This window comes from Nycticebus coucang, chromosome 20, assembly GCF_027406575.1.
Source record: "Nycticebus coucang isolate mNycCou1 chromosome 20, mNycCou1.pri, whole genome shotgun sequence".
In the NCBI taxonomy this organism is placed as follows: Eukaryota; Metazoa; Chordata; class Mammalia; order Primates; family Lorisidae; genus Nycticebus; species Nycticebus coucang.
The window spans coordinates 14,324,097-14,351,216 of NC_069799.1; the positions used below are offsets into that span (position 1 = coordinate 14,324,097).

The following is a 27,120-nucleotide window of genomic DNA, read 5'->3' on the forward strand; positions in this document are numbered from 1 at the left end:
TTGTGTCTGGATCTGGGCTGCCAGCGGGCGACTCCTCTTCACTGGTTTCATTCCTGGATATCTCATGCGTCTGTGCAGCAGCCTCTGTTATCCTGTGAGCTGCATGTACTGGGAGATCTGTACGGAGGATATCAGAACATCCCGGGAGCGGGAAAATGGTGAGTATAGGAGACTGGGTGTCCTGAGAGGGGGAGGGGCGTGGTTGGAGGCAGAAGTGGCTGTGGAGCGACAGGCAATTTCCCTTCAGTTTTAGAGTCTTCAGGCTAAAGTTTGCCACTGGCACCCCTTGGCCCACGGACCCCACTTGGCAAAAGGTGGAGTGGGGCAGGGAGTTGGGACCCTGTTGCTCTAAGCGTTTCTGAAGCTGTTACTTGCACCACACCCCAGAGCTCTCTGAGCAGCTGTGTGCCTGCAGCGCCCGGCATCTCTCCCTGGTGGTGACGTTAGAAGGGTCCTCAGGGAAGAATCCCAACTGAGCTTGTGGGGCTTGTTAATGAGAGGGGCTGTAGTCTGTGGGGCTCTCAACCCATCCATTTCTTTGTTAAACAAACTGAAGTCTGGACGTGGTAGCTCACTCTGTTGCAGAACCCGAAGTGGCTCAGTAGCCTGTTGTAGTTAAACACCAGGACAGGGAGTTGATGCGCAAAAAGACTTTATTATAAGACAGGCCAGCAATTCTGGAGAACGTCAAGAGAGTTTTTTTTTTTTTTTTTTTCTTCGTAGAGACAGAGTTTCACTTCATCACCCAGGGTAGAGTGTCGTGGAATCACACAGATCACAGCAACCTTCAGTTCCTGGGCTTTGGCGATTCCCTTGCCTCAGCCTCCCTAGTAGCTGAGACTACAGGCGCCTGCCACAATGCCCGGCTGTTTTTTTGTTGCAGTTTGCCTGGGGCCAGGTTTGAACCCTCCACTCTCGGTATATGGGCCAGGCGCCCTGCCCACAGAGCCACAGGTGCCGCCCAAGAGAGTAATTCTTTAATGCTGTTTTTTTTCTGGGTAACAAATTTTAATAATTTATATAGGGAATAATTTCACAAACACTTTCTTGTTTTTTTTTCAAGCTGATTATCTTTATTTCCTATTTCTGGTTTGGCCTGTTTGACTGACTTACTTTTCCTATGTTTTAAGGTGAATTCTCAAATCAGAAATAGCTAAGAAAGGCTGTGGGGTTGTCTCTGTCTAACATATTCTCTACTTTTATTTATTTTATTTTCACATCTTTGAAATTGATTTAAAATGAAAATAATTTTACATAATTTTAAATTAGTTATGGTTAGTTAAATTGACATGTGGGCTCTGCTGGTTAATTTTGTTTCTGACATTTGTGAAACATGGCTGAGCATGGTGGCTCAGGCCTGTAATGCTAGCACTCTGGCAGGCCGAGTAGGTCTGATTGCCTGAGCTCATGAGTTTAAGACCATCCTTAATCACAGGGACACCTAATCTCTAAAAACAAAAAAAAGCCCGGCATTGTATCCAGCACCTATAGTACCAACTACTTCGGAGTCCTAAGATAGAGAATCCCATAAGCCCATGAGTTTGAGGTTACTATGAGCTGTGACGCCAGGCACTCTACAGATGATGACAAAGTGAGACTCTGTCTAAAATAAAATAAAATAAAAAGAAAATTGTTAAACAGCGGATACATATGAATGGTATACATTGCATTTTGTAACATATTAAGACACTTTTAATATAAAACATATACAGAAATAGGTAATGTTGGTAATTATGACAATTCTTTAGATAGGAAGTATTGGATATTCTGAAAAATCTTGTTTTTTGTTTATTTGGATTATGTGTTTTATACAACTTTACTTGCTTTTAATGAGTTGGAAACTGTTAGATAAATTGAAGCAGTACATAGATTTTCAAGTTTTTACGTCTATGATTGTGTTTTAATAATCAATAATGGCTGCTTGATTTTTTAGTACAGCTTTTCATACTTGTTTTAATTTAATGCTCAGAGTGTGTTTGGCTTGAGAAGTTGTAATAAGGGCCTTGATGATGGCACATGCCAATGGACTGATTTTAAGATTGAGTTCAATAGATATTGCAGGTATGACAAAAATAGCTAAAGTGGTGTATTTAGTGAAAGGTTCCAAACCCAAGGATAAAATCATTCTGAGATGCGAGGCGAAAGGAAAAGATAGATGCAATTTTTGCAGTTAACGTGGTCTTCATTCCACCCTGAGTACAGGTGGGCTGATATTCCTGACTGGGGAGAAATCCATATGTGCGCCATGGAAGACCGAGAATTAAAGGGTTTGGGCAGTCAATATTGTTGGCATTCCTATTTCCCGGGAGGGATATGAGTTTGACCTTCTCTGGGTGGGCCCTGAACCTGAGCTTGTCTGGGTGGGGCAACTTTATTTGGGCAGTTGATTTATAAGACCAGCCTCTTTAGTTTATTATAAGGAGGTAGGGTGATGGGTGTGGATTCTTTTTGAGGGTTTCTTGCTGGAGGAAGGGACTGTGTTGGCTGCCTTTAGAAAAGAATTGGAGGGGTAGAGGAATGGTGTTTACAGGATATTTTTTTTTTTTCTTCAGTTTGAGGAGGTTGGTATTTAGTAGGGTTATGATATGACTGTTTTCAGATGATTGTTCAATAAATCTAGAGATGAAGCAAGCAATTGCCATCTGTAACTGAGAAGGAGAAGGATTATGATTAGTGATTTAATCATTAGTTGAGATTGAGGGGTAGGGGAGAAAAGCCGGAATCAGTATGAAGGGTAGCAGAAAGAGAAAAAGAAAGAATAAGAAAATTGTGTTTCTTGATAGAGAAAGCCTTGGAAGGTGCCCTATAGTCACAGATTTTTAGAGGCTCCAAGGAGGTCATTCCAACTTTGAACATGTGAGAGTAGACAGGCATTCTAAGAAAACTTATAGAGAAAAGTAAAAAATTGGGGAAGAATGTTATACATTTATTAGGAAGTAGATTCTTCAGGGATCCTGAGTGTTGGAGGTATTCCTGTACAACACCATTTTCTTTAGGATCTGTGAATCCTAAGTGGGGTTCCACAAGGTGAACAGCTGTGAGGTTGCTGTAAAGAATCATGTGAGGGCCTGTCCAAGAAAGAGGTAAACGCTTGCAGGGCACTAATTTTCTGAGCTGTTGTATAAGGCTGCTATTCATTTGTTCTACTTTTCCTGATAATTGGGGTCTGTAAGGCACATGTAGATGCCACTGAACTCCTAGGGTTTGTGAGATTTGGAAGGTGATGTGGCTAATGAAAGCTGGGCCTTTGTTGCTCTGAATAGAGCTGACAGGATGGAATCTAGGAATAGTGTGCTGCCCTTTACATTGAATAATGGCAATTTCCTTTTGAAGTGTAGTTCCATTTAGGAGGTCTTTATGGAGTGTGGTATTGATGATGGAGGAGCCTTGGATGGTCATGAATCCCCTTTCTTGCTTTATGGCTGCATGGTGGAATTGTAAGGCTTTAGTGAGAGCTAAGAATTCTGCCTGTTATGAGGAAATGCCTGGAGGCAGAGTTACAGAGGTGGTAATGTGGGAAGACGACACAATGGCAAAATCTGTCCTGGCAAAGGAGTCAGCAGTGGGCTTTTTAAAAGAACTGCCATCAATACAATGGGTGTCTTCAGGATTGGGTAAGAGAAAATGAGAAATATTTGGAAAGGGTGTAGTGTTACAATAGTATCTACAGGGAGGTCAGATGGAGAGAACAGAGGGGTTGTTGGGGAGAGGTTGGAGAGGAGCAGGAAGGGTAGTGAGAGGTGGGAACCAGGGGGAATTGTCAAAGTTGCTTGCAATTTTGAGAGAGTATCTACCTAGTAGGGGAACATTACACGAGGGAATTATAAGGAATCAATGCAAAAATGTGTCCAGAAAGTGTGCACCATAAAGTTGGAGTAACATGGGATAGATTTACATTGCCATCAATACCCATCATTGACATCTCTGTTCTAAAAGACCTTTATTAGATGGCAGCATGGAAAAGGTTGCTTCCATGTCTATTAAAAAAGAAATTGGCTTATCTTCCACTAGCAAATTCTTCCGGAGTTTAGACTTTGTAATTATCCAACGGATACTATGTTGCTTTGTGAACTGTGAATCTTTAACAGCTAGGCCCAGAAGATCAGGAAATTGAGGCATGTTTTGGATGCATCCACCAACCATGTCCCCAGGAGAACTTGGGCAGAATTTTGCCTTATTCTGAGAATGTCTGTGAACCAAATTCTCAGAAGGACTTCGTTTGTTAAACTTCCAGTGAGACCTTCTGCAGATTGGACACAGTTTGAGGGCAGGGTTTTGCTTTGGGCATAGTTTAGCCTAGTGACCTGACCTGCTGCCTTTAAAACACAGTCCCGTGGGAAATCTCATTTTTTCAGAGCACCCTAGGGAATTTTGACAAACTGTTGGGTTTTGCCTAATGGCAGAAACCAGTAACTGGAATCTTGAGAGCTGCTGCCTTTTAAAAGCCTCCTCACAATTATTTAAAACTTTAAAAGCCAGGTTAATAAGGTCTTGTTGAGGGGTTTGGTGACCTTGGGGAGATTTTTGGAATTTTTTCTAGATGTCAGCTGCAGACCGAGATAAAATACATGTTGATGATGAAACTTCCTGACTTGGATCCTGTATCTCAAGCGGCTGGGACATCGGCTACATACACCAGAGTTGGTGGGTTAGAATCCAGCCCAGGTCTGCCAAACAACATGACAACTACAACCAAAAAATGGCTGCCATTCTGGCAGGCGCATGTATTCCCAGCTACTTGGGAGGCTGAGGCAAGAGAATCATTTAAGCCCAGGAGTTGCAGGTTGCCGTTAGCTGTGATGTCACAGAACTCTACCCAGGGCAACAGCTTGAGCTTTGTCTCAAAAATAAATAAATAAATAGATAGATAAAAAGTAAAAAATAAAAGGCTGGCATGCTACCCATTGAGCCACGGTGCCATCCTGGGCAGTTTTTTTGGCGCAGGAGTGAGACTGCAGAGGGTGCTAAGACCACCAGCCCTCAGTCCTCTCCCAGCTGCCTGAGAAGGCACCGCTCTCACCACAGTCTTGGTCTGGGTCTGGGGCCTTGGCGTTGCTCGCCTTTGACTTGTGGGAGCTGCACATGCTAGCACCTTATTTTGAATAATATGTCACAATGTGGTGAGAGTTTATGACATTTGCAATTCAAAAGTTAAGATTCCCAACTATTCAATATGGTCATTTCTAGGGTGGGAGCTAAATTTACAAAACCGTAAGTGTTAGAGACAGGTGGGAAGGTCACATGGGACCAAAACCACCAGACCAGCTGTGTCTTCTAGGCTTTAGCCGGGCTAACTCCATCTTCTTCTCACTACTTGTGCTTTCAAGACATGTGAAAAATCTGAGTGGGTCCTTCTTACAGGGTGATAGAAGGCTTTCTTTAGGTCAAGATTAGGATACATCTGTATACAGATATGTATATATACTTTTTGAGAATTGAAAATGATGTTTTCATATATTCAAAGAGGCCAAGTGCCAAGGCTCATGTCTATCATCCTGTCTCTGAGAGGCTGAGGTGAGTGGATTGGTTGAGCTCAGGAGTTGCTGATCAGCCTGAGCAAGAGAAAGACCCTGTCTCTACTAAGAATACAAAAATTAGCCAGTGTTGTTGGGGGGTGGGGTGCTGTAGTCACAGTTAATTGGGAGGCCGGGAAATGAGGATTGGCTGAGCCCATGAGTTGGACGTTGCGGTGAATTATGACATTCCTGCAATCAAGTCTGGGGCAATAGAGTGAGACACTAACTCCAAAATAGATATTGTGAGAGAGAATAGCCGAGAAGAGTGAGGTCTAGAAGAATAGGTCTTCTCAAGAAGACCACAAGCATACACATGCAGGGTCCTCTCCACGGTGACTCAGCTCTTGGGAATTTGTAAACTTAACTTCCTGAAACTTGGAAATTTCCAAGTTCTGTGAAATCCTGTAGTTCTGTAGGGGTGGGAATAGCTTCTCCCGCTTGATTCAAACTGGCCAATGAGATGGGTACCTGTGGGGTGGAACTTTTTGACTGTCAATAAAAAGGGAAAGACCAAGGCAGTTGGGGAGCACGGACATTTGGAATTCTATGCTATAAGCTCCCAGCTGGTGAATAAAGCCCTTCCTCTTATAGACGTGGTGTTTGGGTGCTCTTTCTCTCCGTTGGGCCTTGTCTTCCTGCAACATTTTTGGTTTCCTGACTGGGAAGCGAGATCGCCCTTGGAGAGAACAGGCACCTGGTAGTTGCCACCAATCCTCTGGAATCCCATGTGGGGGCCCCTGATTGGACTGGGCAATGTGAACCACTGAGCATGCCAGCGAGGCAGTTTGGCCTCCCTGTGTGGATGCCTCGACTGGGCTGAGAAAGTACCCCACCATCGGGTCTTCAAGGATTCAAACACCAGGAGGAACTGGTATGCGGGAACAGGTACCTACACAGGAAGACATGTAAGGGAAGGTATGATAGATCTGGGGATCCCACTACAGTTTTAGTGGAAGAGGAGCCTGATCAACTCCTTGGGCATTAGATCACCAGCAGGTCTGTTGAGAGGTGTGTGAGAGTGTGTGGATGTGGTGTGACTGAGAGAACTCCGAGGGTGGAGTTGGACCTCCCTTCACAGGACCTTGAAGAGTGTTGGTTTGCCTCCCTATGGCTAAGTAGCAGCTCGAGAGGGAAATTGAGGCTGCATGGGTTAAGAAGTGAGTTGGAATTGTGTGCATGTGAGTGCTCTGAGAATAACTGAGATAGGTAACAATAGGTGGGGTTTCGCTCCCACTCCCCATTCATTGTGTGAAATGAATGTGTGAGTGGGCCCTTCTTCCTGCTCCAACTTTGGCCCCTGCTATTCTGAGAGAAACTGGAAGTTCCAGGTTTTCTGCTTTCTGTCTTTGGTGGCGGCCACGTGGCCATGTGGGACTTGGGAGGAAATGAAAATTCATAAGAAAAAATGTTGTTGTAGTTTTGTTACTGGAATTTCTTCAGTGAGTGTTTGGTCTCAGGAATTTGAGAATTGAGACCGCGGACCACAGATCAGTGATAAAATGCCATTTTGTTGGACTGAGGGGCACGCAGAGAGAGAGAGTGGAGAGTGCCAGAGCTATTGGCAGAAGTGTCGTGCCTTGAAAAGTGTTGTGGTTCAGGAAGTCCAGTGAGCTCTGGATGGCCCTTGAAAATCTGGGGAAGAGAGTGTAAATCCCATGCTGGATGAGGCTTTATCCATATAAGCAACAGGTCTCCAAGGTGAACAGCCTCTGGAAGGGGGGGGGGAGGCCCCGATCTGAGGTTTTCTGCCTAAGTCCTTTTTTCTTTTTTTTTTTTTTTTTTTGTAGAGACAGTCTCACTGTACCGCCCTCGGGTAGAGTGCCGTGGCGTCACACGGCTCACAGCAACCTCTTAACCCTTGGGCTTACGCGATTCTCTTGCCTCAGCCTCCCGAGCAGCTGGGACTACAGGCGCCCGCCACAACGCCCGGCTATTTTTTGGTTGCAGTTTGGCCGGGGCTGGGTTTGAACCCGCCACCCTCGGCATATGGGGCTGGCGCCCTACTCACTGAGCCACAGGCGCCGCCCCTAAGTCCTTTTTCTAGGGGTAAATAATTGGCCCTGAGAGATATTTTGACCAGGACTTGGTAGATGGAAAATTACCTTTACAAACTGAAGGGGTGTTCTAGCATATCAATGAATGCAGCGCCTCATCCTGGACAAGGTTATTAGGTCTTTGCTGCAGATTTGTCTGGGAAGGGGATTAGGGTGTGTGCTTCTTAGTCAGCGTTGAGCTGTCCAAAAGGGTGTGGGCTGCTTTGTTCATGACCTTGCTGTGGCTCAGAGGGTTTGTGCCTGGAGATGGGGGTCTGATGTCTAAACTCACCTGAGCCTGAAAAATGGGGGTTCCCTGTCCAGTCCTGAGTTTTAATTTTAATACATTAAAATCCTGTATTAATGTTACATCTCATAAAATGTCTCTCGTTTGTAAAATGTAATAATTTGGTTGTTTAAATTGTTGGGGGAACTGAGTCTTTCTCAAATGATAAGATTCTTGCTTTTTAAACCTTCTAGTTATCAGTTTCGCTAAGTGAATGGGTGAATTCATGGTAAACTGGCATCCTGTTTTGGGGGAAGTGAGCTTTGGAGAGTAAGGAGAATGGCATTGTGTAAAGAAAGAATTTTATGTGATAAATTTTGTCCTGAAACAGGATGGTTGTTTAAGAAAATGAAAGGCAGGGCAAAAGTTAAAGAAAGTTTAGAATGTCTGTAGATGGTCTGTGCAGGTTAAATAAAGCTCATAGAGAATTTGTGAAAGAATTTACATGTGATCCAGTTGAATATGTATTTCCTTGAAAATTTTTTGGCTTGTAATTTTGTTTAAACAAATGTTTTAGGCCTTTGATATTTGAAAAACCTTCCAAAATAAAAACTCTATCTGGGGCTTCACACCCGTAGGGCAGTGGTTGCAAGGCTGGCCACATGCACTGAGACTGGTGGGTTCAAACTTGCCTCAGGCCAGGAACAACAACAACAAAAAACAACTTTAAATTTGGTCATCTTGAAATATTATGACCACTGAAAGTGATGGGAAAACAAATTAAACTTATTTGATTTTTAAAAAATATATAGGAAACATTGTCCAATATGAAATGGTGATTAATTTTGTGTGGGTTATGGTTATATATTTGTTACAATCTTATAAAACATTGGTCTGTCCTAACATATATTGTCAGTAATAATTTTAATTCATCTAAAAAGAAAGTATTTTTTATGAAACTGGTTGAGTCCAAAGTTTATCCTAAAAAGAAAAAGAAATATTAAGAGAGACTGATGAATTCTCTTGAATTCAAATTCCTGATGTCTTTGGAAATTGAATGCCTTCAAACTAAAAGCAGATTTTTAGAACTTTCATTGGAAAGTTAACATGTCTATGAGTATTGCTAACCTAACGCCAACAGAACAGAAATCAGTTACGTGGAACTGGGCTAGATTGTAATGGATTTTTTTTGAAATATTGTTGATTCTTTCTGTGTTTTGTTTTCCAGAAGTCAAGAAAATAATTTTCTGTCTTTTAAGCTATTTGTAGCTTTTCAAGCAATGTATGTACTTAAGAGCAGAGTTTGAAACATGTATTTTTCTCTCTTTTTGATTTCTCCAGAATTTGAAAGCCATTTGTAAGCATTCTTAATTTCTGACAATACAGTTATTTGCATAAGTTCAATAAGAATCTGTTTTGTTCTATAGTTCTTGGTTATTTTACCAAGGCTTTGGCTGGAATAGCATTTCCAGAGGTGTCCAGACTTCATTAAGGAATTAAGGTTGACTTTATAAGGCCAATAAAAAAGCCCTTTGGAAAACTGTCCAGATACCCATCAGTAACATTTCCTGATCTGTGGTAAGTAACGAAGATCGCTTGCTGATGGGTCCGGGAATCGAAATGTGCTTGGGGACCTCAAGAGAAGAGGAATTTACCCAATGCATACAGGTATCTAATGGCACAGATGAAACCTGGGCTCTGAAAGGCTTTCAGGAAAGTCAAGCCTGACATTCCTTATAAAAGGTTCCAGCAAAGCCAATTCAAAAGGAAAGAAGAGCCTAGATGGCTAATAATTCTTACTGCACTTTATGCAAATAATCAGACCCTGAATATTGAAGGTACAGTTTATTTTGGCAAATAAGTTAGTTCTACTATAATTTGCCTTTAGTAAAGAGAGAAATTGGAGAGAGAAAAATAGTTTAAATGGAGGAAAAAGAGGTTGTGGTCCACCTGTATTTAGATCCCAGTCTTGTCTGTACTCATAAAATGAAATGTAACTGTTTCACTAAATTGATCTATTGAATGGGAATAAGAGAATGGCCAAAGAGTATAGAATTATATATAGTAGTTATATTTACTCCGAAGCCTTAAGACTCAACAAAGGTCACCTGTTGGCTACACTGGAAAACTTGTGCAGTATTAAATGTTATCTAAAATTTCCCAGTAAATGGTGTAACTGTAAACACTGCATTCTACTCTGCTGAATCTGCTGCGAGCAGAAGCCAAGTGGCCCACTTGTCTGAAATTAGAAGAGGCCTTTTTCAGTATAAGGCTGGCTCTGGGAAGCCAGAAGCTGTTTGCTTTTCAGTGGGAGAGACCAGACATGGAAACAGTACACATGGACCAGGCTGCCACAGGGGTTCAAAACACCCACAATTTTTGGAGAAGGGCTGGCTTGTGGCCTTCAGACATTCCCAGCTGAGGAATTAGAATGTGTGCTGTTCCAATATGTTGATGACCTCCTTTCAGGACACCCTACCCAGGAGTGCTGCACTCAAGGCATGGACTGTCTTTTATGACATCTAGAGGTATGTGACTATAAAGTGTCCAAACGAAAGGCCCAGATTTGCCAGCAGCAAGTACGTTATCTAAGATTTACTATCCAGCAGGGGGAGAGAGGCATCTAGGCATGAAATGGAGGCAGGTCATTAATTGCCTCCTCAGCCCCACAAGCAAAAAGCAGGTTTGGAAATTCTTAGGCCGGTCAGCTTCTGTCGGTTTTAGATCCCCAACTTTGCTATCTTAGCTAAACCGTTGTATGAGGCAACCAAGGAGAGGAGGGAGAGCCCTTGGAGTGGGGAAGAAAACAGGAACATGCCTTCTCCCAGCTAAAGATGGGGCTGATGGCTGCACCTTCATTGGGACTGCCAAACTTGACCAGGCCCTTTACTCTGTATGTTTCAGAGAGAGATAAAATGGCTGTGGGTGTGTTATCCCGGCTGATTAGGTCCTGGCCAAGGCCTGTAGCCTACCACTCTAAGCAGTTGGATGGAGTGGTAAAAGGATGGCCACCCTGTTTACGGGTTCTAGCTGCTACTGCTGTCCTTGTGCAAGAAGCTGATAAGCTGACTCTAGGGCAGGATCTCACAGTCAAAGTACCGTACTCTGTGGTCAATTTAATGGACACTAAGAGACATTTTGGGCTCTAATGCAACACTCTGAACCCAGCCACGCTCCTTCCAGTCAGTGGAAGAGAGACTGAGCATGACCGTTCGGAAGTTATAGATAATGTGTACTCTAGCAGACCTGATTGTGTGACCAGCACTGGACAGATGCAGAATGGGACTTGTATCCCATCTAATGAAAGCAGTTACATGAAAGCTCAAGGTAAGCGGCAGGCTGGGTATGCAGTGGTTACCTTAACATAGACTGTAGAGGCTAAGCCCTTACCCCAAGAAACATTGGCTCAGAAGCCTTAAAACTAAGTCAAGGGAAAAATTTGAATGCTTTTCTGACTCTCCAAGTACGCAGGACATTGTAGAAGGAGAAGAGACTATTAAATTCCAGGGGGGTGGGGGATTGGTGCCTGTGGCTCAGTCAGTAAGGCACTGGCCCCATATACCAAGGGTAGTGGGTTCAAACCTGGCTCTGGCTGAACTGCAACCAAAAAATAGCCGGGCGTTGTGGCGGGCACCTGTAGTCCCAGCTCCTCGGGAGGCTGAGGCAAGAGAATCACTTAAGCCGAGGAGTTGGAGGTTGCTGTGAGCTGTGTGATGCCATGGCACTCTACCGAGGGCCATAAAGTGACACTCTGTCTCTACAAAAAAAATAAATAAATAAATAAAAAAAAAATTCTGGGAAAAAGGACATTAAATATCAGCAGGAGATAACTTCAGCTACTAGAGGCACTATGGAAACCCCGGAAAGTGGCAGTGGTACACTGTTGTGGACATCAAAGAGATGCTTCCACCATCACTAAGGGGAACACCAGAGTTGACACTGAGGCAAAGAGGGCTGCCTCCCAGCCATACCAGATGTCATGAGTGGCTCCCCTCATCCCATGGGTTCCGGAGCTCACCCCTATCTACTCCCGGGAGGAGAAGGAATGGTTGGCAGCAGAAGAGAGCCAGGAAGCAGAGGGAGGATGGATAAAGATGCCAGATGCACGAGTAGCAGTCCCCCAGATTCTAGGAGCCACCATGGTGACAGGAGTGTTTGATGAAGTTGCTGAGCCAGTACTTCTATATATCCCACCTGGCAGCCCTGGCCAAAACTGTCAGTCTACAGTGTGTCACCTGCAGCCAGTTCAATGCATGCCAAGGACCAACGTTGCCCCCAGGAATCTAGTTGTATGGAGCAATGCCTTTCAAGGACTTCCAGATCAAGGAGACCAAGTTTAGGTCTGGAATCAGAAACTGGTCCCCCTGAAACCAAGGTGGAAGGGACTTTACACCATCATCCTAACCACACACACAGCAGTGAAAATGGAAAGAATCCTCACCTGGAATCATCACAGCTGGCTGAATAGGGCTTCACTGCCCCTTGGAAAGTAAAGGCAACTATTAAGACAATCAACATGCCCTGCTCCAGCCACATACTGGGAGCTGGCTGGTCAATGCACTGCTGAAGCCCACAGGGAAATGTAAAAACTTGTATGCATATTAGCCCACCACCATGGTATTATTAAGGCCTGAGTAGAGAACTCAAGAAGAGTCACAGTCCCTAGAACCTCAGTGCTGAAAAGTAATTAATATCAGCACCTGCAGAAACAAGCTGAGATTGAGACCCCCAATTAAAATATATTGGAGTCTCAAAAGGGGGGAATGAGAGACAATAGCTGAGAAGGGTGAGGTCTAGAAGAACAGGTCTTCTCAAGGAGACCACAAGGATACACATGCAGGGTGCTCTTCACAGTGACTCAGCTCTTGGGAATTTGTAAACTTAACTTCTTGAAACTGGGAAATTTCTAAGTTCTGTGAAATCCTGTAGTTCTGTAGGGGTGGGAATAGCATCTCCCTCTTGATTCAAACTGGCCAATGAGAAGGGTACCTGTGGGGTGGAACTTTTTGACTGTCAATAAAAAGGGAAAGACCAAGGCAGTCGGGGATCGCAGCCATTTGGAATTCTTTTATGCCGTAAGCTCCCGGCTGGTAAATAAAGCCCTTTCTCTTATAAACGTGGTGTTTGGGTGTTCTTTCTCTCTATTGGACGTTGTCTTCCTGCAACAATTTAAAGAATGGAAATACTTATCTGTTGTTCTATTTTTGCATCTCCTCTTTCTTTGTAAATTTCAGATTAATATGAGGGTAGAAATATTTAAGTTACATGATTTGTATTTGTGTGTTCAAGTCCGTGTAGGGAGGTGTGTCATATACTTTTACATTGTGCCTCTTAGGTGAGAGCACACAAATCTCCCTCCCACCTCCCTTCTAGTTTTTGTATGACTCTAAAGACCAACCATTCTGATACCGGAATTTCCGCTCTTCAGTAGGTCCTTGGTCTCAGGGATTCAAAGAATGAACCAACGGACCACAGATCAGTGGTAAGATAGGATTTTTATTAGAAGTTAGAAAGGAATACAGAAGAATTGAAAAGCATCAGAACTTTTGGAAGGGGAAAGAACTGAACTAACTGGAGTCTCTACATGGGCTCTTTATCTAGGGGTCTTAGGTCATGAGAATTACATGTGGCCAGCAGTTGGTAGATGAAAAAGCATCTTTTCAAAGTTAGTGAGTGTATTAACAAATGAATATAGTTTCTTCTCCACTACAGCAAGGTTATCAGGTCCTTTACTGTCTTTGTCTTTGAGAAGGGATTAGGATGTGTGCTCTTACTCAAGGTGGCACCACCCAAAAAGCCATCTCAGGCTGTTTTGTTCTTGATCTTATCAGAGCCCAGAGGGTGTGTCCTGAAAAAGGCAGTCTCCTTGTGCCTGGAAATAAGGGTCTAATCTCTGAGCTTACCTGGACCCAGAGAATGGGGCTCCCTGTCTGTCACTGAGTGGTGGACTCCTTTATCAATTCTTGCAACTTATAAAAATAAATTTGAGTTTGATTTTGATTTTGTAACCTAGGATTGCAAGGCTCTGGATTCCTTTCAGCCTAGTTCCCTTCCGTATATTTTAACACTTTACAGGAGGACTGGTCTCCTCTGCATGTTCCAGAAGTATGGCAAGCTGAGTGTAAATGTATCTTGTTTGTTTCCTCAGCCTAACTCGTCTAGATCTTGCAGTCACATCTTAAAATTTCAGTGTCTTTCTCATTTTTCCAGATGCTAACTTTCCATCCAATTTACATTATTGATATAGTTGAACCCCGTGCAAATAGGGTAGACCCACATAAAAGAATCAACCCCTTACCCTCTCCCACCAGATGGCCCACCTAAGAAAGTTGGGTGGGTCAACACCCTATCCTGCTTCTTGGGATGTCACACCTGGGAAATGTAAATGGTCCAACCTCCAACCTTACAACAGAAGTCCAACCCAGGAAAGGGAATGTCCCCTTCCCTATCTTCGTGACCTTTAATCACGCCCCACCCACTCCCTCATTCGCTGTTACCCAGTGTAGATTTATTCCCTACAGGTTGGAAAGCTTACCCCACATGAACCCAGGTGGAATTAAGCCATTTTAATTTCATAAACCAGGACTCTGTTTTCCTTTCATCTAATGCCTCAGAATTTTGACTCAATAATCTTTCAATTGTCTATTTTTTTTTTATTTCTAGTTCAAACAGATGCAATACTTTTGTTATTTGTCATTCCTTTATATAACAGTGGGTGATTGTTTTTCTAAATTGTTGGGTTTTGTAAGTTTCTGAACATAACTCATAAGAAGAAAGCAGACAATAATCCTGTGACACTGATTAAAATCTTTGTGCCTTTACTCCTTATATTTTGTCGAGGCACACACTCCTTGCTGGAATGTGGGGGGGCATTGTGGTTCCCCATTGGTAACTGTACAGGATGATGTGTCCTCAATCATCCTTTTATCATTCCAGGGCTTCACACTTGTCTGAGGATGACCCAAGATGCTCAAAGCATTTATGTTTACTGGAGTGTTACACAAATATCAATTCGTAGGACATACTTGTCCAATGGATAGCGTGAAATACGGGGATGGACCCTCTTACGGGAGTAAATGAATGCCTTTCAGTTTGAGAGTGGTCTCTTAGTATACCCTTCATATACACAGCTGACCCATTTGGACTTTAATTGTTTTTAATACCAGCCTATAACAACAACAACAACAAGGAAATACCAGCTTCAGTCTTCAATTCGGGGACACATTAGTGTTTAGTGAGAGATTAAGGACTAAAAATAAGATGTTATTTTGAGACATTATTTGAGGAAGAGCAGGCCTAATGGAGAGAAAGAGCACACAAACACTATGTTTATAAGAGGAAGGGCTTTATTTCAGCTGGTGAAAGCTTAAGGCATAGAACAATACAAAATGGTCATGTTCTCCATTTGGTTTGGACTTCCCCTTTTCATCTCCAGTCAAAAAGTTCCAAGCCACAGATAAATTTCTCATTGGTCATTTTGAATCAAGCACAAGATGCTGTTCCAGTCTTCACAGAAGTACAAGATTTCACAAAAGTGGAAATTTCCCAGTTAAAGAGAGTTAAGACTATAAATTCCCAAGAGCTGAGTCACCATGGAGAGGACTCTACAGATGTATCCTTGTGGTCTCCTTCATAAGACCTGTTCTCCTAGACATCACCCTTCCCACATATCCTCTCTCATTCATCCCTTTTGAGACTCCATATATATGTTAATTTGGGATCTCAATAACAGCTGGCTTCTTTGGGAGCTCGTATTAATAACTTTTCACATTCAACTTTGCATAACTTTTTTACAAAATCTAAGGCATAGAAGTATTTCTGATCTGTCCTATAGTTTCGTTTCCATTCCTTCTGCTGTAGCACCCTCACGTGGCGCTACAGGTAGAAAGCTTTAGAGTCACATGCCTGGGCTTTTCTATTTCTCTGATCTGTACCAACATTCAGATTTCAGGGACTGTGACTCCTCTCCGGTTCTCTACCCAGGCCTTAATTGTACCATGGTGGTACGCCAATATACGTATGAGTTTTGACTTTTGCCTGTGTTACATATAGAGTAGTGTATCTGATTATGAGAACAAGGTCCCTCTTTGGTGATTTTGCATTTATAGAAGCTATAAACGAGTCACCCTTTGTCCTGTCTCAGTGATGTAGGTATACAGATTACATCCCTCCTCCTTTTTACCCAAAGTCCAATTAAGACAAGTCCTGCAAGGAGGTTCCTCAGTCTTCATCTGTGTGTTGACTAGCTAACTACCAGTATGTGGCTGGACCAAGGCATCTTGACCATCATAAAAGTTACCTTTGCTTCCCACAGGGCAGTGAAGCTTTCTTCAGCCATCTGTGATGAATCCAGGCAAGGATTCCTTCCACCTTTACTGCAATGCATGTGGTCAGGATGATGGTGGAAAGTCCCTTTTACCTTGGTTTGAGGGGCACCAGGTTCTGATCTTTGACCTAGACTTGATCCCATTAATTTCCCAGAGAGAAAGGATGTACCGACACAAAAGACTAAGCAAAACATGGTTAATACCCAAATGGAGATCTTTCTTGTTACTCTTCCTAGGGCTTTTGTCTTCCCCTTTAGTAACTTCATACAATGGTTTAGCAGTCTGTATGTTTCACACAGTCTTTCACAGAAATTCTCAGGGCTTTCATCTGGCTTCTGCATCACCTCAGCCACCTTGCATACATTTGTGGGCCTTCTGGCTCCCTTACACTGACAGGGATGAAGTCAAGATTGGATTAAGTGTAAGAGAATGAAACCACTTAACACTTACCTACAAACATGTACAAGTTCTGGATTTCGAGGCTAAGGTTTACATAGTAAGGAGATTAGTATTCCTACTTACAGACTTAGCATAGCTCTAAAGATAATACCTAATTTTAAGAGTCTATACAGAACTGATACAAAGTTCTGGAAACTTTGAGTGAATGTTTCTGAACATCATTTGGGTGTGAGGCCACTTAGGAGGTTGTGTTACACTCACACCGTATACTGGGAAATTCTCATTCAGGTTCTAATTTTCCTGAGTTACCTGTACAGATACAGCAGATAACATTTAATACTGCACAGATTTTTTCAGTGTAGCCACCAGGTGACCTTTGTTGAGCCTTAAAGTTTCAGAGCAAATAAAACTACTGTATATAATTCTATACTCTTTGCCCAAGAATCGCTTATTGAATTTATGCAAATAACTGTATTGTCAGAAATTAAGAATACTTACAAATGGCTTTCAAATTCTGGAGAAATCAAGGAGAAAGAAAAAAAATGTTTCAAATTCTGGATATAAATACATACATTGTTGAAAGTTACAAATAGCTGAAGAGACAGAAAATTAAAGTTGTAGCAGTTAGTATGCTTTTAGCCCAAAGCTATTTAATTTCCAAAAACATCAGAAATTTGAATTTGAGATAATTCATCAGCCTCTCCTAATATTTCTTTTGAAGTACAAAGTTTGGATTCAGGCATTTATAAAAAATACTTTCTGAGTTGAATTAAAATGATTACTGACAATATACCCTAAGTCAGACCAATATTTTATAATATTGGAAAATACATATAAACATAAGCCACACAAAATAAACCACCATTTCATATCTGACAATGTTTCCTATACTTAAATAACCATTCTGTTTCAGGAGAAAATATACCCCTGCAAGATCCCTTTCTTACACAATGCCATTTTCTTTTTTGTCTAATGCAGCTGTCCTCAACCTGTGGGTTGCGACCCACAGGAACTGTATTAAAGAGTTGTGGCATTAGGGAAATTGAGAACCACTGGTCTAATGCCTCTCAATTTCAAAAACCCACTTTTCAAAAATCAGGATAAGAGTTTCAAAGTTCTCAAGAACAGAATAATTAGAACAGAGTTACTTTGTGGGATGGTAAAGAATGCTATTTAAAGACACAATTAGAGATTAGAAGACATACCAGATTTCTATAAGTGGAATTTTGCCCAAACTGGGTTTTTCTCAACTAGTTTTTATCAGATTATGAGTTACTTTTTTGGCCAGTACTATCACTGCACAGATGTTTGGTTTGTACTTGTGAATCAGCACCTGATACTAATTTATCCTGTTACAGTTGATATTAATTTTATCCGCTCAGTTACAGTGTTTTTGTTTGTGTGTGTGTGTGTTCTTGTGTTTTGTTTGTTTGTTTTGTTTTGTTTTTAGACAGAGTCTCAGGTTGTCGCCCTGGGTAGAGTGCCATGGGATCACAGCTCACCGCAACCTCAAACTCCCGGGCTCAAGTGGTTCTCTTCCCTCAGCCTGCAAAGTAGCTGCGACTACAGGTGACCACCACAACGCCCAGATGTTTTTTGTTTGTAGTCATCATTATTCTTTGATAGGCCCCAGTGGGATTTGAACTTGCCAGCTCCAGTGTATGTGACTTGCATCCTAGCCGCTAAGCTATAGGCACCAAGACAGTTACAGTGTTCATTGACATGTTCTATTCTAACGTTCAGTATATCTTCTGTATTGTTAATAAGAACTTGGGGAGATTATCAACTAATGTGAACAATCAAAACATTAGTTTAGGAAGTACACCATTCTTCTTAGATTCTTTTTCATATACCTTTCTTAGGAAAGTAAAGGTTGTCATCTTTGTTTACTGGTTCAGAAATCACTGAGGTAAATCCAGTGTCTGAAGTTTACTGCATGTTTAATATAATATCATTATGAGACTGAAGCATTGTCATTTCTATTGAGCTTGTTGGAAATTTAGAAATGAAATGTTCACCATATATTGTCTGAATAACAATCTACATTTTTTCAAGATATCCAGTTCTTTCTTGTACACATTAAAACTTTAGAGCAAGCATCCTCAAACTTTTTAAACAGAGGGCCAATTCAATGTCCGTCAGACCGTCAGAGGGCCAGACTACAGTTAAAAAAAAAACTATGGAAGAAATTCCTATGCACATTGCTCATATCTTATTTTGAAGTAAAAAACAAAATGGGAACAAATACAATTCACACGGCTTCATGTGGCCCACGGGCCACAGTTTGAGGATGCCTGCTTTAGAATTACCATTATCTCACATGACATTGTCATATAAAAAACATACACAGATTATAATGTATGATGTAAATAAGGCATAAAATTCTACATGCTTGTATTGGTGGCCTTTCATTTCTACTGTATCAACCAAAAATGTCTGATGTGTACACTGGTTACATGGATGCCAGTCCATCCCTTTTCTTCAGTGTTAGACAACACACGAAGGAATATGTCCCTTCTATACTTATTAGGTAATTGCATTTACTCTTGTAAGTTGGCAGATCTCTTTATTCACTTAACTAAAAGTGAAATTCAAAGCTGAGTGCCTGTAGCACAGTGGTTAAGGCACTGGCCACATACACCCAGGCTGCTGGGTTTGAACCTGGCCCTGGCCAGCTAAACAACAATGACAACGGCAACAAAAAAAATAGCTGGGCATTGTAGAGGGTGCCTGTAGACCCAACTAGGAGATTGAGGCAAGAAAATCACTTAAGCCCAGGAGTTTAAGGTTACTGTGAGCTGTGACACCATAGCACTTTACCCAGGGTAAAAGTTTGAGACTCAAAAAAAAGTGAAATTCTATATGCCCATGTTTTCTTGGTAAATATGTTTGTTTTTCAGGGAGTGTTGACATTTAAGGACGTGTCTATTGAATTCTCTATGGATGAATGGGCCTGCCTAGACACTGCTCAGCAGCATTTGTATCGGGAAGTCATGTTAGAGACCTACAGAAACCTGGTCTTCCTGGGTGAGGACAACTTATAAACACAGTTCCAGGTCTACACTAAACAATTTATATTCTCTCTTTGTAGAAGGTTTTTTTTTTTTTGGTTGCGGTTTGGCCAGGGCCGGGTTCGAACCTACCACCCTTGGTATATGGGGCTGGTGCCCTACTCAGTAAGCCACAGGTGCCACCCTGTAGAAGGTTTTTATTCAGTTTATTCATTGACTGAGTATCAGGTTCCTGTTTCTATGGAAAACTTTAGGATATCTTGGTATAGAAAAGAAAAATTGGAGTTGTTTATTTTGGCATTAATCTTACCTTTTTTGAGCTGATTTAAATCCTTCAGTAGATTAATGAAAATTTCAGAGATTTCATGGCCTAGATGATTACTCATACCTTTGAGTCTGATTTCTAGCACCAAATGGGATTTCAGTGGTTTTGATAGTGGAGGAATTAGGAATATTCCAATGTTAAATACTTTTTAATGATACTGAAATTTCTGCAAGGAAATCTGTTTGGGATTATTATTTCAGGATCTTCTAAAATGTCCTTTTCTCTACTTCACCAAGGTATTAGATTGCCAATTGAAGAATCCCAATTCTTTTTCTAATAAAACAGGTTTTGCTGTCTCTAAGCCAGACCTCATCACCTGTCTGGAGCAAAGCAAAGAACCCTGGAAGGTGAAGACACAGCAGACACTAGTCAAGCACCCAGGTAGGTTGGAGTGAGTAGAGCAGGTAACACTGGTCAGAGGTCCAAGTTCTAGGAGGAAACCACACAATACAGTGTGATTAAGGAAGATCAGCTTCATTGGAAATGATTTCTGGGTTTCTAGGTTTTCTTCTAGGTTTCTTTCTCTTGGCCACAACACTTAGCTTTTCTTTTCTTTTTTTTTTTTTTTTTTTTTTGCATTTGTCATTCCAGGGCTGGGTTGAAACCTGCCACCCAAGACATACAGGGCCTGCGCCCTACCCATTAAGCCACAGGTGCCCCCTATTTGTGTAATTTGAAGATAATTTTTGAAAGGCCATTTCATTTACGATAAAGGGCTTATTTGTTAGAAACATTAATCTTTATTGGAGATATTAGAAGATTTTCTGATTTAGGAAGCTGAGTAATAGTCTGTCATCTTTATGTCATTTTTCTATCCTAAATTATATTTCATCATTTTTTTTTTTTTTTTGTAGAGACAGAGTCTCACTTTCTGGCCCTCGGTAGAGTGCTGTGGCCTCACACAGCTCACAGCAACCTCCAACTCCTGGGCTTAAGCGATTCCGTTGCCTCAGCCTCCCGAGTAGGTGGGACTAAAGGCACCCGCCACAGTGCCCAGCTATTTTTTGGTTGCAGTTTGGCCGGGGCCGGGTTTGAACCCGCCACCCTGGGTATATGGGGCTGGCGCCTTACCGACTGAGCCACAGGCGCCGCCCCATCATTTTTTTTTTTTTTGAGGGAGATTTAGATTTCTTTCACAAATGAATTATGTGAATAATGCTGCAGTAAATTTGTGTGCAAATAGCTGTTTATTGGACCATGTACATGAGTGTTGTGTATCTATCCTACATTTTCTTCATATGTATTTTATGTATATTCAAAATAACAACAATGAGTTATAGGTTTCTAACAAATAAGCCCTTATATTATTATTTCATATTTTTTATCTTTTGTGGCCATTTTGATTTAAAGTATATTTTATGAAATAAGATGTGTTTTGCCTCAAAATATATTGTGCTCTGGCTGAACTCAGGAGCATATGTCTATAATGCTACTAATCTGGGAGGCTGAGATGAGAGGGTGTTTTGAACTCAGGAGTTTGAGACCAGCTGGAACAAGAGCCACACCCCATGTCTCCTAGAAATAGAAGATAAAATTACCTGAATATTATTGCAGGCACCTTTAGAATGCCAGCTAGTCAGAAGGCTGATTCAGGAGGATTGCTTGAATCTAGGAGTTTCAGGTTGCTATGAGCTAGGCTGATCCTGTAGCACTCTAGCCTGGGCCATAGGGTGAGGCTCTGTTTTAACACATGTTGTATCTAGACACACACACACACATTTATATACATATACATATCTCCTTTATGATAATATCCCTTGCTCTCATTTGATAAATATTGGAATTAAATATCTTTCTTGTTCTTTTTTTTTTTTTTGAGACAGAGTCTGAAGATGTTGCTCTGATAACAGTGCTGTGGTGTCATACCTCACAGCAACTTCCAACTTTTGTCCTCAATGGATTCTATGCCTGTTTTTCTATTTGTGTAGAAAAGGGGTCTCACTATTTGCTCAAGCTGGTCTCAAACTGATGACATCAAGCTATGCACCTGCCTTGGCCTCCCAGAGTTCTGGGATTACAGCCATGAGCCACTGCACCCGGCCAAATATCTTTATGTCCTGCCATTTTTATTCCACGTTTGTCATTACACGTAAGATAAGTATCACTTAATAGTATAGAGTTGGATTTTGATTTTTCTATTTTTTAAATCCCAATCTTTACTCATTTTATTTTATTTTATTTTTTTGAGGCAGAGTCTCACTTTGTTTCCCCCAGTTCACTGCCATGGCATCATAGCTCAAAGCAACTTCAATGTCCTGGACTGCAATGATCCTCTTGCCTCAGCCTCTGGAGTTGCTCACATTACAGGTGCTTGTCACAACACCCACCTTTTTTTTTTATAGTCAGGGTGTCTCTTGCTCAGGCTGGTCTTGAACCTGGGAGCTCAAACAATCCACCCAACTAGGACTCCAAGGGTCCTGGAATTGAAGGCATGAAACACCATGCCTGGCCTCCCTATTTTTGTTTAATGTCTGTCATTTATGGGGAAGTTTAGTCTGTGAATATATATGTAATTTTTTTTTTTTTTTTTGAGACTGAGTCTCAAGCTGTCACCCTTAGTACAATGCCATGGTATCATCATACCTCAATGCAATATTCAACTGTTATTTTTTTGCAGTTTTTGGCCAGGACTGGGTTTGAACCTGTACATCTAGCATATGGGGCTGGTGCCCTACTCCTTTGAGCCACAGGCACTGCCATCAACAATTAGTTTCAAGTGATCTTCTTACCTCAGTTTTTCTATTTTTATTAGAGACAGGGTCTCGCTTTTGCTCAGGCTGATTTGCAACTCAGGGGCTCAAGCAATCCACCCACCTCAGTCTGTAAGAGTGCTTGGATTGTAGCCATGAGCCACCCCTGCCTGGCCTTGTGTACATAAATTTTGAAAGAGAAGAAATTACTTTCAATTATGTATATAACTTTTGAAAGAGAAAGACTTACTGTTGATAATTTTTTTTTTACATTTGTACTGGATTTTGTTATTGATGTCAACAATTACATCTTGTTATATTGTACATGTAGACCAATTACCAGAGGTTTACTGCCGACTTCTCTTTTCTTTTTCTCTTTTTTTTAATAATTTTTCTTTTTTCATTTATTTTTTATTTTTTGCAGTTTTTGGCTAGGGCTGGGTTTGAACCCATGACCTCTGTCATATGGGGCCAGCCCCCTACCCTTTGAGCCAGAGGTGCCACCCTCTTTCTTACTTTCTTCTTATTTTTTTTTTTTGTGAGACAGAGTCTCACTATGTCACCCTGTGTAGTGTAATGTGGTGTCATAGCTCACATCATCTTTAAACTCTTGCGTTCAAGTGATCCTCTTGCCTCAGATTTTCTATTTTTTGTAGTGATGGTGTCTTCCTCATCTTCAGGCTGGTCTCAAACCTGTAATTTCAAGCAGTTTACCTGTGTTGGCCTTCCAGAGTGCTAGGATTACAGACGTGAGCCACCTCGCCCTGCCAGCATCTATATATCTGATGAATATTTCTTTTTTCTTCATTTCAAAGGGCAATTTTGGTGGATATTGTGTATGTGCATTCAAGTTTTTTTTTTTTTTTCCTTTTGGCACTTTGACTTATATCACCAACTCTTTTTTTTGATGTGGAAGCTTCGTGTTGATTAATCCACCAGTAATCTGACAGAGCATCCTTACTGGTACCACATCTATTTTCTCTTGCTGCTATCAAGATTCTCTTCTTGTGCATGACTTTCATTATAATTATTTTTATTATTATTATTTTTTTAGAGATAGAGTCTCTGTCACCCTCGGTAGAGTGCTGTGGCATTACAGCTCACAGCAACCTCCAGCTCTTGGGCTTAGGCGATTCTATTGCCTCAGCCTCCTGAGTAGATGGGACTACAGGTGCCCACCACAGTGCCTGGCTGTTTTTTGCTGCAGGTTAGCCAGGGATGGATTCGAACCCTTCAACCTCAGTATATGGGGCTGGCACCCAACCCACTGAGCCACAGGTGCCACCCTTGCACATGACTTTCAAATCCTTGATCTTCATCTGTCTCTTTACAGGACTGTTTGTTTCTCCTAGCTCTTTATACTTTTTTTCTTACATTTGAGACTGCTCAGTCATTTTCATTGTGTTTGATACCTTCATTTTTCTGATTTTACTTAGTTATCTGTATCATTCTTATTTGGTACATTTAGCATTATTCAGATAAAGTTATAAGGTAATTTAGACATCTCTATTTTTTATAATTCATTCCAGAATTTTTTGTGGTTCTTTGGATTATGTCTCCCTAACATTTTATATGCTATAAGCTTTCATTGATTTTTGAGGATTAGAAAAGCCACCTTTCACAAACATTGTGATATGGCTGCATCCTGCAAGACTCTGACACACATTGTACTAAGAAAGGGAGAACTGCACAGTCGGAAAGTGTTTTGCCTGTGGCAATGTGTGGTTGCTTTCTAGTGGAAGCATTTTTCCATATGTCCTCATAAGACTGTCTTATAATTGGTGGCACCAGTACCTCAGTGAGTAGAGTGCAGACCACATGCACTGAGGGTGACAGTTTCAATCCCGGCCTTGCCAGCTAAAAAAAAAGATTTTCTTATAACTTGCTAGACATGAATCTCTCTGTTACATTGGAGTCTCTCTGCTGCTATAATAATATTTTACCTTGGAATTCAGCATCCATGGTCCATCTTACACACTATAGCACCATTCCTTTCAGCACTCTCACTGATGGGAGTCAACAACCATCAGGCTGAGTAATTTAAATGTCTCCAGACTATTGTCAAATCTAAATGAATGTACAATAATACATACCTTAGAGAAAACTTTTAAATGTAAAAGGTATGGGAACACCTCTAAACTCTGCTCACCTTTACAGATCATAAGATAATTCATATTGGAAAAAAACAGTACAAATGCAAAGAAGGTAGCCAAGTCTTCCAATCTTGCTCAAGACTCCATAATGGAGAGAATCTCAACAAGTGTAAAAATGATGACAAATACCACAGGCACAGTACAAAGTATCATAACCATAATATATTTGAGACTGGAGAAATACCTTGCAACTATAACAAACGTGATAAAATTATCAAGCAGCACTCCCATATTTATGGCCATAAAATAATTCATTCTGGAGAGAAATCATACAAAAGTCAAGACTGTGGCAAAGCCTTTAAACAGTACTCAAGCATTTCTGGACATCAAAGAATTCACTCTGTAGAGAAACACTACAAATGTCAAGAATGTGGCAAAGCCTTTACTCGGCACTCACACCTTTCTGTACATCAAAGAATTCACTCTGGAGAAAAACCCTACAAATGTCAAGAATGTGGCAGAGCCTTTAACCAGTATTCAAACCTTTCCGTACATCAAAGAATTCACTCTAGAGAGAAACCCTACAAATGTCAAGAATGTGGAAAAGCCTTTAACCAGTATTCAAACCTTTCTGTACATCAAAGAATTCACTCTGGAGAGAAACCCTACAAATGTCAAGAATGTGGAAAAGCATTTAAACAATCCTCACACCTTTCTGAACATCAAAGAATTCACTCTGGAGAGAAACCCTACAAATGTCAAGAATGTGGAAAAGCCTTTAACCATCACACAAGCTTTTCTAGACATCAAAGAATTCACTCTGGAGAGAAGCCCTACAAATGTCAAGAATGTGGCAGAGCCTTTTACCGGCACTCACACCTTTCTGCACATCAAAACATTCACTCTGGAGAGAAACCTTACAAATGTCAAGAATGTGGCAAAGCCTTTAACCATCACTCATACCTTTCTGCACATGAAAAAATTCACTCTGGAGAAAAACCCTACAAATATCAATAATGTGGCAGGGCCTTTTACCAGCACTCATACCTTTCTGCGCATTAAAGAATTCAATCTGGAAAGAAACCCTACAAATGTCAAGAATGTGGAAAAGCCCTTACCCACTCACAACTTTCTGCTCATCAAAAAATTCACTCTGGAGAGAAACCCTACAAATGTCAAGAATGTGGAAAAGCCTTTATCTATTACTCAAATCTTTCTGTACATCAAGAATTCACTCTGGAGAGAAATCCTACAAATGTCAAGAATGTGGCAAAGCCTTTAACTTCCACTCATACCTTTCTGCACATCAAAGAATTTACTCTGGAGAGAAACCCTACAAATGTCAAGAATGTGGCAAAGCCTCTAAAGATCAGAGAACCTTTTCTAGACATCAAAGAATTTACTCTGGAGAGAAACCTTACAAATGTCAAAAATGTGGCAGAGAATTTAACCATTACTCAAGCCTCTCTGTACATCAAAGAATTCACTCTGGAGAGAAACCATACAAATGTCAAGAATGTGGAAAAGCCTTTACCTGGCACTCACACCTTTTTGCTGATGAAAAAATTCACTCTGGAGAAAAACCCTACAAATGTCCAGAATATGGAAAAGCCTTTAACCAACACTCAAACCTTTCTGATCATCAAAGAATTCACTCTGGACACAAGCCTTCCAAATTTAAAGAATGTGGTAAATCCTTTTAACTCAGTTCAACTGGCAGTAAACATCAAAGAATTTCTTGTGGAGAGAAACTCTAAAAATATGAAGAATGTGGCAAGGCATTTACACTGTATTCCTCCCTTTCTGTACATCAAAGAATTCATTTTTGAGAGAAACTCTGCAAAGGCCAAAAATATGGCAAAGTCTTTCATTGGTATGTGAATGTTTCTAGACATCTAAGAATTCTGGAGAGAAACATTATAAATAAGGACAGGGTGGCAAACTCTAACTCACATTCTATCCTCACTGTACATAGAAAAAAATCCTTCAGGAGTGAAATCTTCCATATGGAGACTGTGGCATTGCCTTTACCTGGTGTTCATAACATGCTAAGCACAAAAGAATTCAAACTGGAAAGAAATCGTAAAAATGTGGAAAGTGTGGCAATGACTTTAAGCACAGCTCAAACCTTACTACACATAAGAACATTCATATTGGTCAGGATTCATTTCATGTTTCCCTAGAGGCTCAGGCAAAAAGTCACCCAGCCTGAGTTCTTCCTTACTATGACAGTGGGTTCCTGGAATAAAAATCTTACAAATATGAATAATGTGGCAAATGTTTTCAGTGGTCCTCAGTCTTAGTAAATATAAGAGAAATCATAGCAGAGAAAAATGGTAACAATATGAAAATGTTGCAAAGTCTCATGCCAGTAAGCACTGTTTTCTGTAAACCTTAGAATTCATGTTGAGCTAAAACCCTACAAATGTCAAGAGATTGACTGTGGTTTAACTACAGTACTAGTTACTGTATTGTTTAACTGATTGACTACAACGGTTTA

The 27,120-nt window shown here is 41.1% G+C and overlaps 1 protein-coding gene across 1 annotated transcript; it reads left to right on the forward strand.

The window, feature by feature from the left end:
- Positions 1–25,652, forward strand: LOC128572933 (zinc finger protein 98-like). The gene is made up of 4 exons (XM_053573089.1): positions 1–158; positions 19,402–19,528; positions 20,123–20,218; positions 24,685–25,652. Exons 1-4 carry the CDS (start codon positions 156–158, stop codon positions 25,635–25,637), a joined length of 1,179 nt encoding a protein of 392 aa, XP_053429064.1. The 5' UTR covers positions 1–155; the 3' UTR covers positions 25,638–25,652.
- The last annotated feature ends 1,468 nt before the right edge of the window (positions 25,653–27,120 follow it).

What these genes read in the sequence shown, in the direction of transcription:
- LOC128572933 (XM_053573089.1), top strand. An exon ending in CAGAAACCTGGTCTTCCTGG is followed by an intron (nt 19,529 to 20,122) that starts GTGAGGACAACT and finishes CTAATAAAACAG; the next exon opens with GTTTTGCTGTCTCTAAGCCA. An exon ending in GACACTAGTCAAGCACCCAG is followed by an intron (nt 20,219 to 24,684) that starts GTAGGTTGGAGT and finishes TCACCTTTACAG; the next exon opens with ATCATAAGATAATTCATATT.